At 45.5% G+C, this 27,736-nt stretch overlaps 1 protein-coding gene across 1 annotated transcript in view; it reads right to left on the reverse strand.

The window, feature by feature from the left end:
- GRIN2A (glutamate ionotropic receptor NMDA type subunit 2A) overlaps positions 1 to 27,504 on the reverse strand; it is a 390,901-nt gene extending 363,397 nt beyond the window's left edge. Inside the window, exons 1-3 of the mRNA XM_082432488.1 lie at positions 23,821 to 27,504; positions 23,044 to 23,234; positions 21,237 to 21,668 (exon numbers count right to left, since the gene is read on the reverse strand). Of these exons, the coding sequence (XP_082288614.1) occupies positions 21,237 to 21,650 (414 nt within the window). The 5' untranslated portion in view covers positions 21,651 to 21,668; positions 23,044 to 23,234; positions 23,821 to 27,504. The remainder of the gene's footprint in view (positions 1 to 21,236; positions 21,669 to 23,043; positions 23,235 to 23,820) is intronic.
- Between the last annotated feature and the right edge of the window lie 232 nt (positions 27,505 to 27,736).

Below are 27,736 nucleotides of genomic sequence, written 5' to 3' on the forward strand. Positions count from 1 at the left end.
CTGAAGGGTCTTCGCACGTGCTGTTTCCTCCACCCCAAGTGCCCCTCCCCCATATCCACATGGCTCCTTTCCTCTCGCATTAAGGTGTCTGCTCACACGTCCTTGCATCAGAGAGAGGTTCTGTGTATTCATTCATGCTGCCCACCAACCACTCCAGCTCCCCTCTTTCCAGGCACAAGGCAGGAGAGCACCTTCCTCTCCCCCTGAGTTACCTGTAGCCAATCAGATGTGTGCTGAAGCCTTTAAGAGCTCGTACCTGACTCATCACATCCCTTCTCTCCCGCCCATGACAATCAGCCACACTCCATGTGCCACAGGCCCTGTCCACCTGGGTCTCCAGGTGGAGGGATGTGGAGCAGAGCCCCGAGTTGACCCCTGGATGGGTATGTTGCATGAATGAGAAATAAGCCCCCATTGTTATAAACAGGGGTTATTGTTTCTGCAGCATAACCTAACCCATCCTAGTTGATGCAGCTTTTCTGAAAACCCTACGCTGAAGGGCAGCTCCTGTCACTCTCAGCCTCTTTACCCTGCTTTTATCCTAGCGCTTACCACAATCTAACATTACATATGTGTCACAAGTTCATATTTTGTCCCCATCCTCTTGAATGTAAGCTCTCTGAGGGCAGGGGCTTGTTCTATTCACCCAGGATCCCCAGTGCCTTCAAAAGGACACAAGAGGCGCAGTACATATTTATGGAATGACTCAACGAACACACGAACGGAAATAGGTAAGAATGGTTCCTATTCTCAACAAAAATATCCTCAGCTTCAGAATGCCGAAGCTGCAAAAGCACAGGAAAGGCACCTAATCCCATGGAGGGCAATGGTGCAAGTTCTCCCAGAGGGATGACTTCTGAGATAAGTTTTGAAGGGTTCCAGAGAGAGGCAGGGCCGCAGCACGGGCAAGAAGCCAGGTGTATTGAAACAACTGGAGCACTATTTTCATTATATTTTATCAAGCCAACTAGGACAAGCATTGTATAAAAAACAAAAGCGGAGTTTTGTGATTGAATCGATTTAGGAAACAATTTAAACACATTTTAAAAGAAGTCTATAGGGCAGGACTTCTCAAAGCCTTGAATGGGATAACATGTGTTGTAAATATCCGAGGGTTTCCTGATGTTCAACATCTTCTAAACTTGTTTTGGCTCAAACTCTTCTCTGGAGGGAACACCTCCCGGAACTAATTTTGTATTTTTGATACCACTACTTAGAGGCAGAGGTATGGTCAGGGAACAGAACCTTTCCTACATGCAGTTGAACCGTAGATGTTGGCTGCTTTAATGAACTCTCTCTGGGAAATGCAGGACTAGAGGAAATTGAAAAGGGGGGAGTGAATGGAGGCTGGAGGTTAGAGAGGTGGCCAGAGATCAGAAATCAGGGTAAGAGGGTTTGTACGGCCAGTAGTTTTACATTTCATCTGAAGGCAATGTGGTGTAAGTGACAAGTTTGCACTGAGGATCCCCCATCACAGAAAAAGGATGTCCTTGCTGGTCCTTTCAACAGCACCATCTGACGGACCAGGAGACACATGAACCGGGAGTCAGGAAGGAGGGTGCCCTCAGCAAGTCCTTGAACCACTCTGAGCCGCATCTTCCACATCTGCTTAATGGCTTGAGTTAAATACATCCCTTCTGTCGATTATTTTGTTCAATTATGCGACCTTGATGCTGTCAACGATTATGATGTTGGGTGTCTAAGGTACCTTCTTTCCAAAGGCTCAAAAGATTTCAAAAGACAGTGAATAATCACGCAGAAAGTCTGCTGTAAGTGGCAGAGGGACCCTGGACAATAAAAGGGATGGTGCAGCCTTGAGGCCGGGAGAACTGTGTGCTTTCAGTTCCTGCACACACACCTGTCTCCCTTCTCCTCAGGGAAGCTCCTGTGCCTTCAGTGGTTTTCAACACTCTTGTCACTCATAGAATTAACTGTTCCATGGCTCCACCCAAATCTTCTGATGCAAAGAGCAAGAGGGAGGGGATCACGCCATGAGGCTGAGCTGCCTGCCTTATCACGTGTGGTCAGCTGTGTAGCAGAATATCAATTTAAAAAACCCAAACGATTAAACTGTCACTTCTTATTAGACGAAGAATATTCAAAGATGCAACTAATAAGGGAAGAAAAATAAAGAAAGAAAGTATATTTGTTGGAGCCAGTGCAGCTACAGCTTTCTCACTGCTGGTCTACGCTGGCAAGACAGCCTCTCGGGCCGGTGGACACAGATTTGCTCTTTCGAACCACATATACCAGGCACGGGGTGGGGGCTGGGGGGAGACGGAAGTGGCTACAGCAAGGACAAAGAGAGGAAGACGTTCAGCCGTATGGGAGGACGTTCTGTCTGTGGGGCACAGGAGGCAGAGGAAGGTAATTGCCTCCAAACTGAGAAGTGGAAAACGCACCTTCACACTCAAAATTTAAAGGACCTAAGACAAAGCAGGACTAGCAATGACCTGTTTTGCATTTGTATTTCTTTTTAGAGTTTTCAGGGTTTCCATAGGCTTATCACATTTGATCTTGGTAAGAACACTGAGAGGTCCATCAACACAGGTGAGGGTGGAGGAGGGAGGGAAGAACTCAGTGACAGCGTCAGAACGAGGGGGAATGTGGAAGGAAGAGCAAGATTCCCGAGTTCACCTGATGAGTACAGTACGGGAGACAGAAGAGCGGGAAGGGGATGAGGAGCAGATTGCGGCGATTCTCAGGTGCCTGGCTAAGGGTTTAAATTTTACCCTGGAAATAATGGCAATATCACCAAAGCTTCGAGAGTGGAGATTAATATGCTCAAAGCTCCCCTTTGGTGGTGTGAGCGGTGGTTGATAGTGAGCATATGGGCACGAAGACTGGAGTCAAGAGTCCAAGTGAAAGGTGATTGGGACCCAGTGACACAGAGAGGAAGGTGGTCACCTAGAGTCAGGTAGTTAAGGAATGGACAGATCCAGAGGACCAGATGTGGTACCAGAGATGGTTTTGTCTTACACAAACAAGGCACAAAATAACATTAAAGCACATAGGATAAAACCCTGATTCTCTTTCAGTCGTTCTAATTAGTTGATGAGAAAGTCTCATTTCGGTGCTAATAGATCTTCAACACCTTTCTAACACTTTCTAATGCCCTTTTAAAATGTTAAGCCTTAGTAGGAAATAGCACCTAGTTATCTTTAATAGCACTTCTGTGTTTCCTCTTTTTTATTTTTCTTTTAAGTTTGTGTGTGTGTGTGTGTGTGTAAGAGAGAGATTTTGTTTGTTTGTTAGTTTACTGTTGCCATCTATTTATGGCAGAGGAAACTGGTTTCTATTTTTTGTATTGCTATAGCATTTCCTTTTAAAATTTATTTTAAGATGTAAAGAAAAGCACTGTAGGAAAAAAAGTAAAAAAAAAAAAAAAAGGTCAATCTTCAATAAGTTAAATGTAGCATTACCATGTGACCCAGCAATCTGTTCGGTATATACAGGTGTTCAACAACAAAACAGGTTGAAAGAATTGAAAACAGGTGTTCAACAACAAAAAACTGTACACAAATGCTCACAGCAGCACTATTCATAATAGTCAAAAGGTGAAAACAACACAAATGTCCATCAATCGATGAATGGCTAAACAAAGTGTGTTTATCCACAGTGGAATATTATTCAGACATAAAAGGGAATAAAGTACCGATACATGCTACAACATGGATGATCTAGATCTCATGTCATGGCTGTGTGGCTGACAGTTTGTATTTTTGATACCACTACTTAGAGGCAGAGGTATGGTCAGGGAACAGAATCTTTCCTACATGCAGTTGAACCATAGATTTTGGCTGCTTTAATGAGTTCTTTCAACCAATTACCCTAACCCAAATCAACCATAAAAGTTAATAGATTCGTTTACGAGATAAAAGTTGATCTCAATGTATTTTGGAGAAATGCTCAAATTACCAGAGAGCTCATTATTAATTCGTTCTTCCTCTTTTCTCTTCCCCAAGTATCCTGAATTTCTTAACTCTTTTTTCCCATCCAGGTCCAAGAGCGATGGGGAAAACTCTGTTCGTGAAGAATCTGGCAGAGGCACGTTAATTGTTCAGGCAACTCCCCGTAAGGCCATGTGTGAGCTACATGAATCATCCCTCTCAAAAGAGTATTAAGCGCCTATGTGCACAAGAGTCCATGCCTTTTGCAATCTGCTCAGTGCCCTTACTCAGTCTGCCGCAGCACTCCTCAGCTGCCAGGGAAGCCAATGGAAAAGTATTAACATTCTCGCACACAAAGTTCTGCCGGGGCTGGACACCAACCCCCAAACAGAAGAACAGATTCCACTGGATGCTGGCTAGATAAAGAGGCAGGAACATCAACTGACACTTGTCTACTTAGAGCTTCGAAGGTTTTGTGAAACATAGGGCCCAAAGTGTAATGAAGACTTCACTTGTTAAGCACCTACTGTGTAGATGGTATTGCACAGTGAGCAGACCTCAAAACCCAGAACCAGGGTTCTCATCCAGGGAACATTTAGCAGGTCTGGAGACATTTTGGTTTGTCACAACTGGGGCTGCAGGATCCCACTACCAGAATCGAGTGGGAGAGGCCAGGGATGCTGCTAAACAGCCTACAATGCACAGGACAGCCCCCCACACACACTCCAGCCACAACATCAGTAGTGCCGAGGCTGAGAAACTCTGCCCAAGAGCCAAACGAGAACTGGGTTCAAATCCTGGCTCTACCACTTCCCACCTGTGTGCGTTCAGACACACACCTTAAGTTCTCTGGGCCTCAATTTCTTCATCTGTAAAATGGAGATGATAATGAAACCTACTTCATCGTGCTGTTGTGAGGATGTGAAGTGTTAATATGTAGGATACATTACTGTTAGCATAGCAGGTTCTACTTTATGTGCCAAGCAAGGTGCTATACACTTTTCACAGGTAATTACTGATCTTCACAACAACCATGCAAGATTGGTATTACTATTCATGTATTTTATAGATAAGGAAGTTGAGGCTTAGGATAGTTAAGTGACTTGCCCAAGGACACAGAGCTAGTAAGCTGAGGAGCCAGGTTTTGAGCTGTCTGGATTCAAAGCACATACTCTCGCAGGATTCTCCAACAGAGGGATGCATGGCCCAGCAGTACACACACAGAGAGCATAAATACAGTAGCATTTCCCAGAGCCTCACTTTCTCATGACTCCTTGGTGAAGGGAAAAACTGACACATCTATCTGACAAGTCACTTTACAATTGTTTTGGCTTTAATAACATCATAGTTACATTATGAGATGGGCTGCATAACCCGCATGAATTTCTAAGATAAAGCACAGAGAGAAGGCATTTGGGGCACAGCCTGCCCTCCAGGGTATGTTTACCAGACTTTCCCCCTGTATTGGTTTCCTAAGGCTGCTGGAAAAAATTACCACAAACTTAGTGGCTTGAAGCAACACAAATTTGTTCTTACAGCTCTAGAGGTCCAAAGCCTGAAATGGGTCTCACTAGACTAAAATCAAGCTGTCAGTCAGAATGGCCATCATCAAAAAATCTACAAATAATAAATGCTGGAGAGGGTGTGGAGGAAAGGGAACCCTCTTGCACTGTTGGTGGGAATGTAAACTGATATAGCCACTATGGAGAACAGTATGGAGGTTCCTTAAAAAACTAAAAATGAACTACCATATGACCCAGCAATCCCACTACTGAGCATATACCCTGAGAAAAGCATAATTCAGAAAGAGTAATGTACCACAATGTTCATTGCAGCTCTATTTACAATAGCCAGGACATGGAAGCAACCTAAGGGTCCATCGACAGATGAATGGATAAAGAAGATGTGGCACATATATACAATGGAATATTACTCAGCCATAAAAAGAAACGAAATTGAGTTATTTGTAGTGAGGTGGATGGACCTAGAGTCTGTCATACAGAGTGAAGTAAGTCAGAAAGAGAAAAACAAATATCGTATGCTAACACATATATATGGAATCAAAAATAAATGGTTCTGAAGAACCTAGGGGCAGGACGGGAATAAAGACGTAGATGTAGAGAATGACTTGAGGACACGGGGAGGGGGAAGGGTAAGCTGGGACGAAGTGAGAGAGTGGCATGGACTTATATATACTACCAAATGTAAAATAGATAGCTAGTGGGAAGCAGCCGCATAGCACAGGGAGATCAGCTCAGTGCTTTGTGACCACCTAGAGGGGTGGGATAGGGAGGGTGGGAGGGAGATGCAAGAGGGAGGAGATATGGGGATATATACATATGTATAGATGATTCACTTTGTTATATAGCAGAAACTAACACACCACTGTAAACCAATTATACTCCAATAAAGATGTTAAAAAAAAAAAGGAAAAAAATATAAAAATAAAATCAAGGTGTCAGTAGGACTGTGTTCCTTCTGGAGGCTCTATAGGAGGATCTGTCCCCTGGCCCTTCCCAGCTGCTTAAGGCTGCCTGTGTTCCTTGGCTCATGGCCCCTGCCTCCACCTTCAAAGGAAATCACTCCAATCTCTGCTTCTGTCATCCTATCTCATCTCTCACCCCAGTCTCCCTCGTATAAGAATCCTTGTAATTACATTGGACCCACCAGATAATCCAGAAGAATATCCCCCCTTGAAGATCCTTAACTTAATCATATTTGCAAAGTGCCTTTTGCCATAAAGGTAATGTATTCACAGTTTCCAGAGATTAGGACATCTTTGGGGGACTGCTGTTCTGTGTGCCACATTCCCTGAGGCTATTGGAGTAAAACTATTTAGGAAGCACTGACGTCCTAGAGGTGTTCTAGGAAGGATCCCAAGACAAGGACTCAGTTCCTCAATGCAGGAGCCCCGCTGCCAGGACAGAAACCTTACAATGAGAAGAACAAAGTCGGTCTTAGAGAAGATGGGGGTCTGGGCTCTGAGCTGGACATCTTAACTCCCTCCCAGTTCGGGAGTAGAATTAGAGCACTAAGGAGGCTTGGAATTAAGCTTGAAGTACCACCCAACCTCTCTGTATTGGTTTGCTAGGCCTGCCATAACAAAGTGCCATAGACTAGGTGGCTTCAACAAGAGAAATTTATCTTCTCACAGTTCTGGAGGCTACAAGTCTGAGATCAAGGTGTCAGCAGGGTGGGTTTCTTCTGAGGCCTCTCTCCTTGCCTTGCAGATGGCCATCTTCTCCCTGTGTCTTTATACAGTCCTTCCTCTGTGCACGTCTGTGTCCTAATCTCCTCTTCTTATAACGACATGAGTCACATTGTATTAGAACCCATTTTAACCTGAATATGACCTCATTGTACCTTACTTACCTCTTTAAACACCCCATCTCCAAATACAGTCACATTCTGAGGTACCGGGGGTTAGGACTTCAACATATAGTTTTTAGGGGGACACAACTGAGCCCATAACACTCTCACACAATAAACTCCAAAATATCCCAGGTTCCTCCTACCCTCAGATGAAGCCAGAGACATGCCTCATTTCCCTGGAAAACATTAGGATTTGAAAACCTCTACGCACCAGGATGGGGAAGGAGAATTTCCCATTCTAGAGGAGGGAGGAACGCCACGGACTCTACACAAATCAAGTACACGATCCCACTAAGGCACATCCATGGCCATCTTTTGAAAGTTGATCTTTAACAAAGCTCATTTATGCTTGGATTATTTCCAGTAGGTTACAAGTTTATTTTTGTGTTTCTGCAAGCAACCACATCACACCCCAAAACCAGAGACTGAAACAGATCCTTTCATTTAATGCCAATGAAAACAGGAGTTGCTTGGGAAGGTCTTGCCCTGGAAGACAAGGAGCAAGGGGGTGGGAGGTGGGTGCTGGAAGCAAAGCTGGCTTCAGCTCCCATGCCTGCCTCTTACCATGGGAGGGAGGCATGCCTGTGGAGTACAGGTGGACAATTAACTCACAGGAGAGAAGGGAAGAGCACTGGGCTAGGAGGTAGAAGTAAGAAGAAAGCACATTTCTACCCATGTTTCAAGAAAGGGAACTTCGAAATGTTTTCAGCCCCATCTCCCCATTTCAGGGCATGGCTTGACATACGGCAGAGGAGACGGCCATCCTCTTTCCTGTCCTGGAAAACCACTGCACACGCTTTGGCATAAAAGACATAAGAGATCTCACTACTACTCTAGTGTGATATCAAGCTGATACATACGGGTACAACCGAGATGGTTATTAAAATACTGAAATGCCTGGGTTCTGATTGCCACAGCCTTCAGGGACTTCAAGTCCCTCTGCTACTCAGCCCCTCCCTCAGGAACCGCGCCCACCCCCACCTTCTCATAATCAGTCACTAGAGGACTAATGCCTGGCACAACAAGAGCTCCAGGATCTCATGAAGGGGGAGTCTGCTCTGATTCGTCACTGACTGTCCTAATCCATTCAGGCTGCTATAACAAAATACCAGAGACTGGGTGGCTTATAAACAGATATTTCTTTCTCACAGTTCTGGAGGCTGGAAGTCCAAGATCAAGGCACCAGCAGATTCAGAGTCTAGTGAGGACCTGCTTCTTGATTCACAGACATAACTCTTCTCACTGTGTCCTCACATGGCAGAAGGGGATCAGGGAGCTCTCTGGGGTCTCTTTTATAAGGGTGCTAATCCCATTCATGAGGGCTCCACCCTTATGACCTAATCACCTCCCAAAGGCCATACCTCCTAATACACTGGGGGTTAGGTTTCAACATAGGAATTTTGAAGGGATGCAAACATTCAGTTCACAAGAATGATCATGCTGTACTAGTGGTTAAATACTTTGAAGATCCTCCACACCTGTTAATATCAACCCTAAATCCCTCTTACTTTCATTTAAAATTCATTTCACTGCACCCACCCCTGCCGTGGAAACAGAGAACATCTATTCCCTGCCACCCATGCAATATCCCTTTCAGATTGCAGGGCACTTACTGTCCTTACTCTGCCTTCACTTTTCTAGAGAAAAGAACAAACCGTGGCTTCACATCCCCACTGTGCACCACAAGGCCTATGACATGAGCACATCTCCAGCCAACTAGGACATAGTTCTGTACCTCACCTCCTGGCAAATCTTAACAGTCAAGTCCCAAAAAATGATTTTCTGCTGGGAAATTTTACATTTTAAAGCAATTCTTGAAACAACATTGATACAGACACACCGGTTGAGCAATGCCTGGTGACTAAGAATGAATAATCATAGAACTCCCTGCCAGTCTTCAAAATATTTATTATTTTTTAGAAATTCAAATTATTTCACTGTACTTTATATTGGAATCCATCATTTTCTGAGGTTTTCCATTTACACAATGAGAAACATCAAAGAGGTTAAGATGTGCAGCACCTAGGGAATATAAAAATGTGACGTGACTAAATTAAATATATTTCACAGCAGGTGTCATAAAAGACATGCAAATTAAAACAATGAGATAACATTTTCACCGAGCCAATTAGAAAAATTTTTGTTTCAAGTGCTGGCCAGAGTTAGGTGACAGAGATACTTTACCATAGCTACTGGAAATGTCAGTGGTCCAATCTTTCTGGAAACCAATTAGCAGTAAAGGACTTTAAAAAAATAACCACATTGTGGTCATCCATGTACAATGCTTGGTGTCAGTCTATTTATCTCTTGTAAAAATAAAATACAGTGTGTGTGTGTGAAAAAAAAAAAAAAAAACCACAGCTGATATAAAAGTAATCTAATAAATGCACATGTTACAGGATTTGTGAGATTCAGAGAAGTATAAAGAAAATAAAAGTCACCTTTGATCATCACATCCACATCCTCATCATCCACAAACAGCTGCTATTAATACTCTGATATATACCCTTCTGATCTTTCTTTCTATACTTTATATACAAACACACATATAAAATATACATATTGATTATACAACTTCATACATAGCTTTTAATTTACTTAACATTGTATCATGTAATTAGTATGTAATTAGCATAACAAATTATTTATAACCATTTTTATCTGCTACATTTTCCATTCTATGGACACATCCTGATTTATTTGATAATTTAGATTTCCTCCTATTTGTTGCTATTAAAAGCAACACCTCAAGAGAACAGCTTTACAAGAAAAAAAGAAAAACACTTTGTAACCATGTGTGGTGACCAATGTTAACTGGACTTACTGTGGTGCTCATTTTGCAATATATACAAATATCAAATCATTACATTGTTCACCTGAAACTAACATAATGTTATGTCAATTATGCTTCAACTTAAAACAAAAAAAAAAAAGAAGAGTAACTAAGGAGGAAAAAAAAAAAGAGTAACCACTACCCAAGGCGAAAACCAACAGCAATTAACTAAAGTGCAATTTGACCTTAAAGCTTGGGTCTTCACCCAAGCCTGCCATTTTCAAAATCCCGTTGGTGGAAGCCATGCCCATCGGCTGGCACTAGAGCCACACCAATCTTATCATTCTCTACAGTTCACACCGTCTTCCCATAGTTCTGGCTCTGTTCACTCATCAACCAACACTACATTTCCTCAGCCCCACAAATAGCTTTAGAACAATTCACTTGGAAAATAAGGGATTTTTTTTCCTTCAGCCTTAAGACTATAGACATACAAAACAATATGGATTTCAAATGCCACTCACTCTTCCTGGCAAGAATTTCCTAATGTGGAAGAGACAAGATAAAGCAGGAGACATTTTGCTGTTTGTGACAACAGAATAGAAATCGGCAAAAAGCTCAATGTTTTGATTGTGAGAACTGCCGTCCAGAAGAGAATTCAGGAGTTGTCAAAGCATCACTGGAGCCTGGCAGCCTTGAAGGCCACGTTAAGAGGAGGGAAGCGGCCGCCTCAACTCCATGGCTCATCCTCTGCCGCGCTGGATGATGACCTGCAGGGCAGGCACGTGGGTCACGGCCTCTCCTGGATCAATAGTTGTTGACTTTGACTCTAGACCACAGCCCTCTAGGGCATCTTCCCTGACAAACCCCCACCCTCAGCCCTCTGAATGAGGTGCTCTTCTATATATTCTCACAGCGGCCGAACTGTCCCAGTCATCAGTGCATCACTCTGGGCTTTAACTACAAGTCTCCTCCAACTAGATTCTGAGTTATTAATACATCAAAGCAAATAATGTGATCACAGATATATCTACAGAACATTTGAGCCCAGGTTTACAGGCTCAAAAAATGTTTGAAGAATGAACATGTTCATAAAGCAGTAAGTAAATCAATTCCAAGGAGCCTATGAATGGGCTTCTGAGGGTCTGTGTGCCCCTGAAACTGCACAGAATACCGAACGCATGCTCTTGAATATGCATTTCTCTGAGGAGGGCCCATAACTCTCATTAGCCTATAAAGTGATCATGACGCCCCCCCCCCCACCAAAAATCACTCCACATTATCTTAAATTCCTTGGGTGAGTAGGTAGGCCTAGCTTTGAGCGTGAGTTTTTATTTTGCTTGGGAAAAATAGGCACAGTTGGGGACCAATGGAAAATGACTAACCTCTTTCAAGTCAGTGAGATTTAAAGGAGGAAAGGATCCTTGTAACATACCAACTTCAGCAAAAAAGTACAAAGGGAAACAAACTACCATTCCAATTAATGTTTTTCCTCTTTGAATTGGTAACAGGATCACCTCCATGGAGAAAATAGGGCAACTGAGGATCTGCCGTGCATTCATTAAGCAAATATTCTTTCTCTGAATGCTGCACTGTATTATTCGGATTTTTTTTTACTCTGCACGTGAGTACCTGTTTCTAATAAATGAATAATTAGAAAGAAAACATATCCATTTCCATCTCATGGAAAGTTGTAAAATTTGAACGGAAAGGCAAACCATTTGGAAAGAATTTGGGGTTGTGTTTCTTCCTTGGGAGATGTGAGGGGAAAACAGAAAAAGCGGATAAACAATGGAATAGTACCCAGAGCAATTTCTGCCATAAGCAAATGTTCAAAACACAGGGGAGTACAACAGACAAAAAAGGATAATTACGCAACTGAAAAATCAGAGAGAGGTCTGGCTATCTCTTTAGGGTACAAAAGTATTACCACAGTAACAGGTGCAAAAACATGAATATACTTTAATAAATAATTATGACTAACCGAATGCAACTGCGAAAACTTCCCTTTTCAAGATCATTGGCAATTATTCTAAACATCGTCTTCTGAGATAGGCTTCTTAGCCAAAAACATTTCCACTAGTAAATATGACGTCGGCTGACCTACTCATGTTTATATTTATATATGTGTGTGTGTTGATATATACATAGGTTTTCTGCTTTTCAAATATGGTCTACCCTTCAGGATGATGTAAAGTCCTTTGGGGATTTGAGGTGATGATGCAGGGATCATAAATTCCTCCCCCATGCCAGGCACATTTATACTGAATTACTCACACACTTACAGAAAGTGAGGATGTTGGTTTTCAGCCAAATCCAAGGCCCTGAAGTACCAGGATTTGGGGATTTTAAGAGGTGGCCCAATCCAATCTCGCCAATGTGAGTCTGACTCTCTATCCTGCTCCTGACAGATGGGCAGTCATTCTCAGCTCAGTCAGGTCCAACAGATACATTATTCTATGAAACATCACAGTCTTCTATTAGAGACCTAATTGCCAAAGCTTATTCTTCATAACAACCTTATAATTTCATCCTCTGGAATCAGTTCTTTCCCCAGAACAAAAAAATTTTTTAAATATAAGACTTAACCTTCCTAATTTGTAAGGGGGTTGTAATACCCCTTGTAACAGCCCATGGGGTATTTGAGCACATCTCTCACGTCCTCTCTGAGATTTCTCTTCTCCAGGCTGAACTTTCCTAAATATTTCTTCTGAGACTCTTATCATATGTTATTTAGATACTACAAAACCCTGGAGGCTCTTCCTCTGGGCACACTGAAGTTTTTCAACATTCATCATCAAATATTACCCCCAAGAACTAAGTCAAGTCTACAGATAATGGTGTTAGTGTTGCTGGAGACAGCATCTGGTGTACCAGTTAGCCACTGCTCCTACACCTCTACTAACAGAAGCAAATTTTGCTCCAGTGGCAATTATCCATTCTTGGAGAAGAATCTTTATTATTAATCTCTATCAGTGATGTTCAAGGGGTAGCACATGACCCATTTCTAGCCAATGAAATGTAAGAGGAAGTCTGCTCTGCTGAAAGGATAGAGGGCCTAGAAGAAAACTTCTTTTCTCCCTCTTTTCTTCCCTTTATGAATGCGGGCATGTGAAGATGTGATGGCTAGAACAGAAGCAGCCATCTTGTGACCAAGAGGAACCAGCAGCTGAGGAAGGCAAAGTAGAAGAATGGAAAGGACCGGAGCCCTTGATGGGTTACTGTGATACTAAACTAGACCTGGGGCTCCTTGTTAAACAATAAAACTAAATGTCTTAATAGTTTAAGCCAGCGTTTGTCAAATATTCTGCGACTCGGAGCAGAAGGCACTCCTAACAACAGAGAAGGTATAATGGAAATATTACCTCTTTGGATTTGAACATTATATTTCTGGAGATGTGGCCTTTACTTTTTTAAGAGCCCTATCACTCCTTGGGATCTCCTGAGCATCTGGTCAATGCAAAACAAATGAGCAACTAAACAAAAACCCTGTAATTGAGGATCACAATTTCAAATGCTTGCAGAGACCATGCAGTTAACATAAATATGTGAATCTGGCTAGATGTGAGATAACAGGGAGCAAGGAGGGCTGTAGGGAACTTGAAAATGCATACCTCTTCCAAAGACAGTAAAGTTCAAGCATTTTAAAATACTATGCTGGTGAAATAAAATACTAATGCATCTATGAGCCACATTCAGCAGGCAGTCCACCGGTTCATGACCCTTACAAAAATCAATCTCAAGTGAGCTGGAAAGTCACATCTCCCCCTTCCTGTAAGAATGTACATCCTTCTTAAACCCTTCAGTGCAGTCTGTAGTATGGTTTCATCATTTCATTCTGGAAAGACAGTTCTGAATTTTAATTCCATCATCCAACACCTTAATCATTTCAATTAAGGCAATCAGATTATTACCATCAAAATCTATTGCCGTCTTGAATCTAAGCCCCTTCCCTAAACCAACTGGATTTGCAATCATTACCTTGAAAGGATAACAAAATAAGAGCAAAAGAATAAGATCAGAAGGATTCTTTAATCAAATATCTTTGGGGCTGCCAGGGTCCTCAGGCTATCTCAGAGCCACTTAATCTCTCCTTGGCAGAGAGAAAATGAGAAACTATATATGTCCACACCCTAAAGCCCTAAGCCCAGTGCAAACATGTGTTCCAATTGGTGTAGTTATTTATGGTAAAGGTCACTGAGATGGTCTCCTCTCACAGTCACTTTCACACTGGCCACACTTAGTCTTCCGTTTGCCAGGATAAAGCTCATAGCAAGTCTTAAGAACTCAAAAAAAGCTTCTGGTTGTCCCAGTTAAGAAAATATGAATCATTTCATGTTGGACTCTCCATTTCTAAGAGTTCTATGAGATTCATTCCCAGTTTCTTGCAGGGAATACCCTCACATCACCACATCACCCTTCAGGCTGTTATAATACTATTATCATTTTATTATAATAACCCTTCTGGTTATTAAAAAGTACATGTACTTTGGAGAAAAACAAAAACCACACAATAACAGTAGCATTCCTATAGTAAGTATTTATTATGAGCCAAACACTAAGCTACGTATTTTGTATCCAATATCTCATTTAAATCTCACAACTCTAAAAAGCAGGTACTATTACTGTCCCCATTTTAAAGATGAAGACACTGAGGCTCAGAGACATTAAGGAACTTCCCCGTGAGCACCCGGCACCTGAATTTAAACCCAGACATTCTAACTCAAGGTCCAACTTATAATATTAACCATGCTATAATGCCATTTTTTAAAAGATGAAAACAGCCATGAATCTACCCCTCAAAGATAACCACGGCTCACATTTTGGTATGTTTCTTCCCAGTCTTTTCTTGAAGGTGATAAAATTTTCAGAGCTAGAAAGAGGCTTAGAGATAATATCTCCCTAAACTCTCATTTCACAGAAGGAGAAGCTGAGGTAGAGAAGGCTGAAGAGCCTTTCTCAAGGTCACGCTGCTGTTTGGAAATGGAATTTAGGTCCTCAGACTTGTTGTCCAAGGTATTCTGGGGTCTTCTGACTTGAGTTGGTTGATAGCAGCTTCCTAGAGGACCGTGTTGAGAAGGGTTTAAGGCCTGTGGCCAAAAAGGACAAAATGCTACAGTAGGTCAGTGATGGTGGCCATGAAAGTAGCAGCACGGCCACGTGCACACCCCAAATTTGCCACCTCCCAAGGAGCAGTCCTGGGAGACAAGGAGAATGATCGGGAAAGGCCCTCTTAACAAAGACCACCTACTTTCTTCACCAACATCAGGGGTCTCAAACCCCAGTGCCTTCAGGACCAAGTCCATAACATAAATGAGTGAAGTGGGCAAGTTGGAGCCTGAAGAAAGGAAGAGCACCAGCCCCATCTAAGGAGGGAGGGACGCTATTCATCTCCAGCAAACTATCACCATGGGGAGAAGTAACCCAATGTTACCAGGCCTTCTGATTTTTCCAAAGAGGCATGAAATTTGGATTTTTTTAAAAATGTGATATCACCTAACTTTAAAATGCTGGCAACTAATTCAAATTTAAATAATTAAAGGGGAGTGCAGAACAAACCAAACACACTAGTTAACAACATTACAACTGTTCCTTTTCATGATGGCCTTATCAGAAGCCACCAACACCCTATTACAAACCTGAGATTTTCCACCCTCTCTCTCTCATTTTCTCTCTCTTTCTCCCCCTTGCTCTACCTAGAGAAGCACTTTCCATCTGAGGCTGCCAATGAGAAGATGAACCCTCCAACCCCACCAGACCACATCTATCAAGGGTCCAAGTGATTGCCAGTGACCCCCGAGGGCCATGTGGGAAGGTAACCACGCCTCTCGGGGTGATGCCTGTTGCTCTCCAATGCCTTCTGTGAGGAGGAGTGGATGACTGCATCTGACATGCCTCCCCACTCTCCCAGGAACTATCTGATGCCTTTAGAGCAGGAGCGGAGTGGGCCCCACCAACATTCTGATGTGCAGGTCTCCACTTTCCATGAGCTTTCTGTGTCTAATGGGAAGGCCCGTCACTCACATCCAAGCTCAGAGCCGCCAGGTTACGAGAGCACTGACCTCCTGCAGACGAGCTGCTACGCAGCAGGGCTGCACGGGCCTTTCGTACGGAAGCCCCCAGTTTCTGCTAATCCCCAGGACAGCTAGTGATCATCTGCCCACTAGAGAGAAGAGGAGACTTGGCACACACCTATGAAATCAGTCAGCATTTGGGGACAAACACTGCATGGAAAGCCCTGACCCACAGCATGGTAAGTTCTTCCAGGATATGCAGTAAGCTGGCATCGAAACCAATGACTTGATTCATTCAATCACCAAATATTTACCAAGAAACAAATGCAAAAAGCAAGACCAGTGCAAGGTGCCAAAAAGAACATACATGTGGACCAGAAATCAACCTTACTAAAGGTAGAAAAAAACAGAAGAATAGTTCAAATAACTGTGGTATAAACAGAACATTCTGCAGCCATTTAAAATCATGTTTGAGAAGTTTATTTAATGATAAGGGAAAATGCCAAGAATACATAATCAAGTTTGAAAAAAAATAAAAGCAGGTTGTGAAATATAACTGGGTCAAAATCAGAGTGAACACATTCAGTAACCCCCCTCTTCTGCTCCTAAGACATAGAATTTATAGATAAATCTTTAGATATGTCACAACTTATATAGTGCTGCTTGAAAATAAGGGAATCACAGATCAAAAATGGAGGAGACTCCCTAAAAATAAATGAATCAGAAGATGAGGCTCTACAATTTCAGGAGGAATCAAAGTCCGTCGGGGAATGGGTCTGATATGAGCCATGGGAGCAGAGGTCCCAACACCCACCCAGGGGAGAAGCGGCAGAACTGGACGGAGAACCGTGCTGCCAGCTGTGAATGAGGATGCAACGTCTGCACCATCCACCACAAGTCACAGCCACAAGGATGCCCCTGTATGCACGGGGCCAAAATGAAATCACCTGCATGAGACGAGGACCTAAGCCTGCATCACAGAGTATATAGAGCAGAAAGAGAGCTCTGAGCTGAGCTGTTGACAGGAGCTCTGGTTTACAAGCACACACGCTTACAGATATAGGGCAGAAGAAGCCATAAAACTGTCTCGAAAATAAGTTCACAAACAAAAATTAGAGAACATATGAGGATATCCAATGATCAGACTCTACAAAATGGAAGAATTCATACCGGAAGAAGCGAAGATGCTAGAGCAATCAGAGAAAGACTTCATAATAAGTATTTTTTAAATCCTCAAAGGGACAGAGAAGGGATTTACAACCACAAAGTGAAAAGAGTTTTTCATAAAACAAAACAAAACAAAAGCAGGAAGGTATGAAAAGGGACCATTATGTATCTTAGAAATAAAGCAAACCATTGTTGAAATTTAAAACTCCACAGATAGGCAAAATAATAAACCAGACACAAATGAAAAGAGCTGGCTAACTGGAATATAGAATTGAGGAAACATAGCACAAACATAGCACAGAGAGACAGAGAACTTAAAAAAATGTTTAAGATACATGCAGAATTGACTGAGAAACTACACAGACAGAGAAAAGAGAGAATGTTAGAGAGGAAACATCCAACAGATAATGGCTGAGATTCTTCCAGAATTCAAGAAAAATCTGGATCTTCTAAGAAAGCCCAAAGGATTCAATGTACAATAAGCAAAACAATATGTACATACAATACAATCCTGAACTTAAAACTAAATACATAGAGCTTAAAAGGAAATAGACCCAAGTGTCCACAGTGGTTACCCCTGGTGATAAGATTTAAAGGGAGATTTTTATTTTCTTCTTTAAGCTTTAATATACTTTCTAAGTCCTCTATAATGAAAAAACATTATTTTTATAAACTGTCTGTGTTGGAGGAATATCATTATTTCAAATATACATATATACATATTCACTTTTTTAAAAAATCTTTTCCTCAAGGAACTTACACTCCAGTAGAGGAGATGAGGTATGTACAGAAATAATATATAAAGCAAAACCCACACAGTAACTGACATGGATGGATGTAGCTAAAATGTAAGCCTTACCTTTTCTGCATGAAGCATTAGGAATAAGGGGGAAGGGGAGGAGGAGGCGAGGATACTGAGCAGAAATGTACGGGTCTAGTATCTACACTTGATTTACTAGGGGCTGTTACTACAACCAGAGTGCATTTCACGTGGAGGGGATCAAAATGGCCAAACCAAGATAAGATTAGAACTTTATCTACGTTAAGCGTTATTCTCACCTCTAAATTAATTATATTTCAAGACCACCCAGTGATAAAAGCAAAAATTAACATCTCTGTTGTAAATTAAATTAAACCATAAAAATCTGCCACTTAGCACATTTTCAATTATTACAAAGCTTTGTTCTTTTTTTCAAGGGTCAAGAAGACTGAGGAAAAGGTAAAAATTGGGGGGAGAGGCTCATTTTAACTGACAATCAAATTAACTGTCATTCTAATCCACAGGGACACTATCATGTTACCAATTTAGGGCTGCAAACAACACAGGTATGTTCTGGGCTTTACCGAATGAGCATCATCTTAAGAGGGGACAGAGAGATCTTATCGGTTTGGGGAGATTCAGATTCTGTGGTCATAACACCATCGGCACATCCAACCAAACAAGATGGAGTTTTAGGCAATGCCCACGATGCTCCTTCAGAGCCAAACAAACTGCACTCAGCATTCAGCTCCGCAAGAAACAGGTGGCAAAGGCACAAGCCAACTCAATGTGTTACTAATGGAAGGAAGGGCTGTTCATATCTCAGACAATCTCTTTCCTTTTTTAACACAACCAGGTTTCTCAGAATACCACTCTTTAACCCAACTCCTCTCAACATCACCTGTACATCCCACACATGGGACCCAACATACACCCAATGTTATCCCACTGACTTCTTTGATTCCCTGCCATCAAGACCAACGTGGAAAGCCCCAACAATAATGAGGAATATGCAGTTCCTTTCACCATTTTTGAGCCAATGGACCCTTTCATTCCTCTCCTCTCCATCCCCTTAAATCCCTCTCTAATCTTGACCTCTCTGAAAATGTCCTTTCTCATCTTCCTCTTGCCCTTTCCTGATTCCCTTTTTCTTCTTTACTCGAGTGGGGTCACACTCTTGTCCAATCCCCATAAGGCAGTTTCATTCTACAGGAGGGGAAGATGCTTCCACCCATACCCCCTGGACTTCTCAAAACTCCCTTCCTAGTATCCCCTTCAAAGGAGGAGCAGCTGCTGGTCTAGTCAGTCAGAGCCTGACATGGACAGGGTCACTACATATGAAGGGGATGCTCAACTATGAGTCCACTTCTTTTCCTGCTTCTTTGCCTACAGTTGGATGGCTAAGTCAGGTAAGAGCCTGAGCCCCACACCTGCCAGCTCAGCCTAAGCCTCAAGTCACTTCTCCAATTCATTTTTTACCATATTTCTCCAATGATTGTGCTGGGCCCTAGTCTATTCAGAAATTTCACTTTCAAATTGGCTACTGTTTTTTGGAGGCTGTTGCTCCTTCCGTCAAAACTTCAGAAGGGAGACGGAATTGGTGGTAATATTTAAATCCCAAAATCACACTCCAAAACGCTGCTGGACAATGCCATTCCTCTCCTTCTTCAGGCCTTCATCAGAAACCAGAGGACCAGAAAACCAGAGATCTAGTTCCATCACACACCAGGTGGTCTTAGCTAAGCCTTTAACTGCTCTATGCCTCAGTCTCTTCATCTGAAAGTTACAGGATGCTCTAATGGCCTTGCCAGTTCTGAAATGGTCATTTATCAGTGGCAGGACATGGCTGTTCCCTACTTTTTTCATCCCAGAATGGAGCCCCCCAAACTGAGAGATGGCTGGGAAAATACTCAACCACACATAGAATTCTGCTAGGATGCAAACCATTTAAAATGAATGTTTAATAAGATACTGCATCAGTTGTGTACTTCGGCTGAATGTGCTGCAGCCCAGGAGACCTGAAAGAATTAATAGGGTTCCCAAAGGAGCTGGTGGGAATTGCTAAGGCAGAAGCAGAATCTGATCTGATGAATGTAAAAGTGCTTTGAGAGTGTCAGAAGAAAAGTGCTATGACAAATGTCTGCTTGCTCCATTAGGATGTCTCCTGCTATCTAAGGAACATGCTACAAGAAGGTCTCAGGTCTGGGGACCACGGCACACAAGTACACTCACCGTTCTCTTCCTGATCCCCCCCCATTTCTTTCCCAGGGCTTAGATAGAGGCACAGGGCACCCACAACACCAACCCTTCCCTTTTTTCTCATTCTTCACCTTGCTTCTCCTTTCCCACCTGCACTTCTGCACAATTCTCAAACTGGGCCCTCAAAACATCTCACTCAAATCTTCAAACCTCTCTCCCCTCTTCTCCACAGCAACACTCCCAGCTGGTCCACAGAAAGACCCTCCCCTCTCACTCTAAGCCAAGAGATCTGGACATACTTTCCTTCATTCTGACACCCTCTGACTACCTTATCAAAACCCATCCTTGGGAGCCAACCCCTCCATCTGAGGGCCTTGGAGCCCCTGTCAGTCCCTCCCAAGGAACATGTAGGAAAACACCAGACCCTCCATGCTCTGGGTCTGCAGTCAGTTCTCCCCACTCACAGCCACTCCCCTGGAGAGACACGGTCCTGTGTGCCTCTAGCCCAGGGCTTCTCAAACTCTCCACCCTATTTCCCCTAATTGTAGAGGTCTATAGAAACATGACATTTCTCTGCCTTTTTCTGCTTTACCTAAAAACTTTGCATTTTATTCTACAACATTCCCACATTTGATCCTTTAAAAATAGTTTTAGTTGCTTACCACCATAGGGGGAAAAAAATAGACATTTTCCACGACACAATCAGGTAAAATTGATATTATAGGAATATAAGCCTTATTGTTTCATGTGCTCCCAGGCTCATCTCTGTGCACTATTTGGAAATCTCCAAGCATTCCACCTCCCCATCATACTTTTGCACTTCCTGAGTTCTTCCTGGCACACCCAAGGTGTCTCTGAGTACCCAACTTTCAGAAGCAAGGCAAAAAGCATTTCCATTCAATTCCAGGTTGAAGAGGCAGGACCTGGGTTCTCACCAGGGTCAGTGGTCACAACCCCCTTTCAGATTAAGACAGAGGCCAGGGGCTCCCGAAGACCTGCGGTGGCCACCATATGATTGGCACATGCTCCAGTCCTGGCAGCCCATCACCTCCCAGCCTTACCTTGTCAGCCATGATCATAGATGCGCCCCCGTGGATGCCCAGGATGGGGATGAAAGTCTGTGAGGAGATAAAATCCAGCATCTGGGCCACGGCCTCCTGGTCGGTATCGTCCCCAAACACCAGGCCGTGGATGCGCGCCCCTGACATGAGGTCACACACGTGCGTGATGAGGCTTTTCGGGTCCGTGCGGTTCATCAGCAGTGCTACCACGTTCAGGTCCAGGGGCAGCTCGGCTGCCTGCTCGGGGCCCCAGAGGTTTCGCAGTTCACGCTCCGTCACGTCGTGGCTGTGACCCAGCAGCACTGCGATGTTCAGCGCCGGGGGACCCTTCTCCGCCGCCGAGCCCTGCGCCGGACCGCGCCAGACCAGAAGGGCCGGCAGCACCAGCAGGGTCCAATAACCCAGTCTGCCCATAGTCGCCACTTACGGTCCCTGCAAGGTGGAGAGGAAGAGTCAGGGCCGCGGTGTGCGAGGGTTCTAGATGGAAGGATTTTCCGACCCAGCCCCTTGCTCTAGGAGCCAGGTATAGAAAGCACCCGAGCAAGAGCTGTTGGAGTCACTGACTCCATTCCCCATCCTCGAAGCCATCCACGTCCCTTGACCCATCTCCAACTCTATTCACAACTCCAATCCGAGCTAATTCTCCGTATCTGTCCCCAAATCCATCTTCGCATTCAGCCTCCTCTCCATCTCCGACTCTACCTACATCTCCCACGGCACCCGCCAAGTGGGACCACTTGGATCACTGCCTCTGAAAGTAAGCTCACACCCCGCCCCCTGCTTACTGAGAGCAAACTACAAGCCAGCCCCTGCGTGGGGAGGCTGCAGAGCGACTCCGCAACCCTGCTCCCGCTCTAAGCGAGTTGGCTGACCCCGCCCCCTGCGAACCCGCGGGGTTCAGCACCCACCTGCTCCACTCGGCACCCGCAGCAGACCCCGCACCTCTCCTGCAGGGTACACCCTAAGCGCATGGGAGTGAGGACGCTCGCTTGTGCGCCCGAGAATCCCGGGTGCCTGGGGGGAACTTAGGGTCCGCCCCAACTTGCGCAGAGGGGCCATGAAGCGATTTTCACTCATGTGCAAGCAGCCCTAGGACCAGCCCCCTACACGCGCGCATACGCGCACACACACACAACTCTGTCTCACGCGTGCCATGTGCAATGCAGAATTCCGGAGAAGAAGCACGTTCCCCCAGCGGACCGACGCGTGGGAGCTGGCAAAGAACGTGCGTGGGGGGGGGGGCGGAGGGGCGGGGGAAGCTTGTCTCCCAAGAAGCTCTCCGGCGGACGTGAACTGTACGGCGCTCCCCCACCCACCACCCCAAGCTTTCCACTTCAGGTTCTGTTACCAAGACTTAGGTGCATGTGGGCAGTGGGCTGCACACCCTTACAGGCACGCGCGCATTTCTGTGCACATCCGCAGGCCGCAATAGGGGAGCCCACGGCCATCCGGAGTCCGCACACGTCCTCAGCCAATGCACATACATGTACCGCGCCAGGTGCACAGCCGCGCCTGTCTGCAAATACCAGCACAGTCGTGCACGCGTGCACAGGCGCGCGCCCCTCGGGCCAGGCGCTGCTGAAACCAAGGGAAGTTAGGGCGAACTCGCACCGGCCTCGGCGGTCTTCGGCTGAGCACCGCGAGCGCGGAGCCGCAGCGCCCCCTGGTGCTCCTCCCGCGCCTCGCTACCGGTGCTCCCTCTCCCGCTTTCTCTCTCCCTCTTTCCCCAATCTTTCTCCCGCTCTTCCTCCGGTCGAGTCTTCCTTCTCCCTGGCCCGCCGAGCCCAGGTCTCCCGCTGGGATGTACCTGTAGCCGGAGAAGGTCGAGGACGCAGTGGGGCGCGCTGCACGCACGAGCATCTCGGCCGCCTCAGCAGCCACCGGGTTTAGCGGGTTCCCGCATGCTGCGGCCCCCGCGCGCTCCACTGGCTGTCCCGCGCTGTCCGCATCGCCCCCACGGGGGGCGGCTATCCCAGCCGGAGGCTCTGCATCAGGGCTCTACCAGGGCGGAGAAGAGACGGAGAGGCAGGGTCAGCCCACGGGCAGGGGGAGAAGGATCGGGGGACAGGCTGCAGTCTGCAATGCTCACAGTCCCTCTGTGCGCACAGGAGTCTCGACCGGAGATGCGAAGCTGAAGCTCCGTGCCCGAGACGCCCCCAGTGCGGATCCTAAGACCCTGTGGCCGAAATAGAGAGCTCCACTCTGGGGCGCACAGGAGAACCCGAGCCCCAGGTTGGCCACCCTCGAGAAGCTAACACGGCACCTCTACCCTCAGCCCCTGCCACCTCCCCGGCGCCGGCTGCTGGGAGTTGTGCGGCCAGGAGCTGCTGAGCAAGGGGTGGTAGGGAGAGAAAGAGGAGGGAATGGGGGTTGAGTGGGGGGGCTGGCTGAGTTTGCGATGTGCCGGCAGGAGGAGAGGGGGAGGGAAGGACTCCGGCTCCCGCGGTACCGGATCCCCGAGGGAGGTGCGATCTTTCCCACGCAACGACCCTCTTGCGGTCCTGCCGCCCCCTCCTATCAAGGCCTCCCACCGTCCTCTTCCCAAAGGGGCCGCCCAGGCCCCGCGTCCCGCGCCGGCACTCACCGCAGCCTCTCTCCACATAGTTCTCAGCAGTGGCCGCCCCTGGTCATCTCCAGGGCTGATGGCTGCGGCCCCGACTCTCAGCGCTCACCCGACGCCATGCTCCGGCTAAGCCCTCGGCGCCTCCCTCCAAGAGCCTGAGCTCGGCTTCCTGCCCCACAACGGACAAGTAGCTGCCCGATCCTCTGAGCGCGCCCGAGAGCCCTCTCCGCAGCCCAGGCTCCGGGCTGGTGCGTGTGTGTGAGGGCGAGTGTGTGTGCGAGTGGATGTGGGAGCGCGCGCGCGCGTGTGGCCGGGGATCCCCGCGGTCCCCGGCTGAGAGAGGTGCGCGCGGGGGAAGGCGGCTCTCTCCAGCCCTTAGCTGCGAGGCCAGCTCCGCGCCAGTCGTTCAGCTTCCCACTCCCCGGCGGGAGTCCGGAGAGCTCCTGGCCACCCTGGTTCAGAGCACTGGCAAACCAGGCTCCCGACGCGTGCTTCTGCTGCGGTCGCCTCAGAGGAAGAGGAGGAGCAAGGCAGGGGCGCCCCCACGCCAACTTGGGGACTTGCTCTCAGTCGGCGAGACGCAGCAGCCCCCGCGAAAGCCCGACAGGCTTGGAGCTCAGGCGGGCCAAAGAGGCTCCCGTCCGCAGCCGCCCTCCCCGGAGGCCGGCGGAGGCAGACCTCGCAGTCCCCCGGCAGCGGCGCAGAGAGCGGCCACCAGCTCCCGGAGCGCGCGGCGGCGTTAAGGCCAGGAGAGGCGGCTGGCTGGAGGCGGGGGCGCCTGCGGAGGCGCGCGCCGCTGTCCGTCGTGCTGAAACCACGCTCTCCGCCCGCTCTGGGTGTCTGGTGCGGCGGCTGAGGAATCAATTATTCAGATCTTCGCTACCGCTTCCTCCTCCCCCAGTGCCTCGCGCTGGGTACAGCGATCCCCCTCCACGCACAGGCGCGCCGACACACACACACGCACACACACACACACACACAATCTGCTCCAGTGCTTCTCCCTGTGCCTCGCCACCCCCAGACAGGAACCCACTCCTCTGATCTCAGGGAGCCCGGACCCTACAACTAAAGACAGCTCTGTATCCTCCACTTGCTTCTTTCTTGCTTTCTAAGTTATACCAAACCAAAGTCGCCCTGAGGCTGTCACTTTCAAGCTACCAGCAGGGGCAAGCCAGAGAGCACGGGACTGCCTGGGTGCGTGGGGCCTGGCTGGCTTGAATTCTGGTAACTGGGCATGAAAAGCAATGCCAAGTAAGGACCTTTGCCCCTTTTAAACTCAATTGTATTTCTCCTTCCAACACTCTGCTTTTCTCCCCTCAGGCCCTGGAAGGAAAGAGGCCTTAAATTGTAAGGGGTTTTGCAATCACTGTTCTAACCCTGCATCCTCCACTTAATCAGCCTGATTGCTAATCCGGAAAATGGGGAGGACAATAAAAAGGATCAACTTCTCAGGGTTATTTTGAAAAGAAAATGAGGTAGCTCTTGGTAAAGGAGCCACCAAGGTCCAGCACATAGTAGGTGCCCAATAAACTACAAGGTGGCCTGAGAGGGAAGGGACTCCTTCCAGGAATGCAGATGTGGCTACTGAAATGGAAATAGCAAAGAAGCACAGTTCCTGGAGACCTATGTGTTTATTACTAAGCTGGTGGTTGTATGTTGAGTTCTCTAGAGTTTTATCATCCAAAAGACAGAGAAAGGATGGGAGAAATACTGGAGGGTAAATTAGAATGGGGAGTTGTGTGATCTAAGACAGAGAATAGGAAAGTGTTCCAGTTCTTTAGGCTGTAACTGGGCTGAGCTGGGTTAGGCCCATCCCTTGGGTGGAGATGATCATTTCTTGAACTTTGGCACAGGTACAGGACCCTAATTTGGGGACTTACAGGGAAGTTAGGCTTTTTCTATTTAAATGAGGTATAAATTATATACAATAAAATGCATATCTCTTAAGGATTCAGTTCAAATTTTGAAGTTGTATGCATCTGTGTAGACCATCACCAAAAACAAGGTATAGAATATTTTCATTACCCCCAGAAAGTGCCCTTGTGTCCCTTTGTTGTTAATTCCACTTCCTCCCAGTAGAAACCACCAATATGATTTCTTACACCATGTACTAGCTTTGTTTATTTTCAAGCTTCATATAAATGGAATTTGCATTGTATATTTTTTGGTGACTGACTTTTTTCACTTAACCTAATGTCTGGGAGATCCATCCGTGTTGCTGCACGTAACAACAGCATTTTCCTTTTTATTGCTGAGTAGCTTTCCATTGTATGAATACACCACACTTTGTGTATCCAGTCTCCTATTGATGGACATGTGGGTTGGTATATGTGGAGCTTTTTAAAATATTGATGCCTGCACCCACTTCAGAGCTTCTCTATTACAATCTCCACAGGTGGGGCCAAGCATGTTTATTTGTTTTAATTCCATAGATGAGTCTGATGATGCCCCGGTTATTAACCACCGTGCTTTCCATCCTTGTATATCAGTGCTGACTCTGAAATAGTCTTTGATGAAAACTGCTAATATGGAGAGTTTGAAGTTATTAGTGACCAGACTTGCAGAAAGGTAGATCAAACAGGTGTGACCTCTTTTGAATAGAGAAAGAACCCAACCCTTCATTTGAAGGAACAGTCTAAGGAACAGGCAACAGGAGTCGCCCCAGGCTGGACATCTCCCCAGTGTGGAGAACCACTTAGGGTCAGGTACCTAGAACTCCATCACATTGTGGATGGAGACTGTAACAGTGTATATGTCATCATGACCACTTTATCCTGTGCTGTGATGAAAAGCTAAACCCACCACACAGCTTAGGATGTTGAGTAGGATTTTGCTACTTGAGACTTTCAGATGGAAAACCTTCATAGCAGCTATGCTGACAAAGGCTATGTCCCCAGTAAAGGACCCCTAGTCAACAATGTTCTGCAGTCAATTTTGCCATTTGCTTTTATCACATTATTTACATCATTAAAGTAACTGAACTAACCTAGTCTGGTCTTAAGGAACAAATTGTTTCAGTTGCTCTCAATTCAATTGATTTATCTTCAAATGCTCAACTAAAGAAATGACCCCCAGGGTTGCCATTTGCTTTGAGCCACTTAAACATGTGGTTAAAAATCAACCACCATAACACACCATTGTAAAGCAATTATACTCCAATAAAGATGTTAAAAACATTTTTTTTAATAAAAAAAAATTTAAACATTTTTAAAAAATCAACCACCATATCGTATCTATGGGAGAGAACTAAACAAGCCAATCATTGATTATGCATCTCAGAGGAACTCGGTAAAGAATTATAGCATTTTGAAGCTGAAAGACCTTTAAAGACTATCGTGTATGGTGTATTTTCTGTTTTCAAGTAAGTCTGGGGAAATCTGCCTACCTGAGTAACTTTAAGGTGAATTCTTATTAAAGATCTGAGATGTTTTGCAGTTTAAAAAAATGTTTTTATTAATCTGGCAATATTCCAAAAGAAATTAATCATGGAAAACTATCACACGTAATAGCTGCTACCATCCTGCAGGAATACTGTTTCTTTGAATACTTTCTGAGAATCAGTGAGCTGGCCCAACACCTTTATTTTGCATATGGGGAAAGTGAGACTCAAGTGGAACTTCAGTACTAGGAGAGACAAAATGCTATTTGGAGCAGGGTCCAGAATTTTTGCTTTAATTGTCTGCTGTGTAAAATAAAATGTGTGAGTGAGTGAGTGTGTGTGTGTGTGTGTGTGTGTGTGTGTGTGTGTGTGTGTGTGTGTGTGTGTGTGTGTTTGCATTCTACAAGGTTATTGGGATCAAAGCAGTATGAGAGAGAAGGATAGAGCAAAAAAATATTTGGGGGGTGGGGGAGTGAAGTAACCTAAACTCCAGACTAGCCACCACCTTTAGGCATTGTTTTGCCACTGGTGATCTACCTTCACCATCCCTCCAAATTC

Source organism: Balaenoptera physalus (assembly GCF_965194825.1).
Source record: "Balaenoptera physalus genome assembly, chromosome: 16".
In the NCBI taxonomy this organism is placed as follows: domain Eukaryota; kingdom Metazoa; phylum Chordata; class Mammalia; order Artiodactyla; family Balaenopteridae; genus Balaenoptera; species Balaenoptera physalus.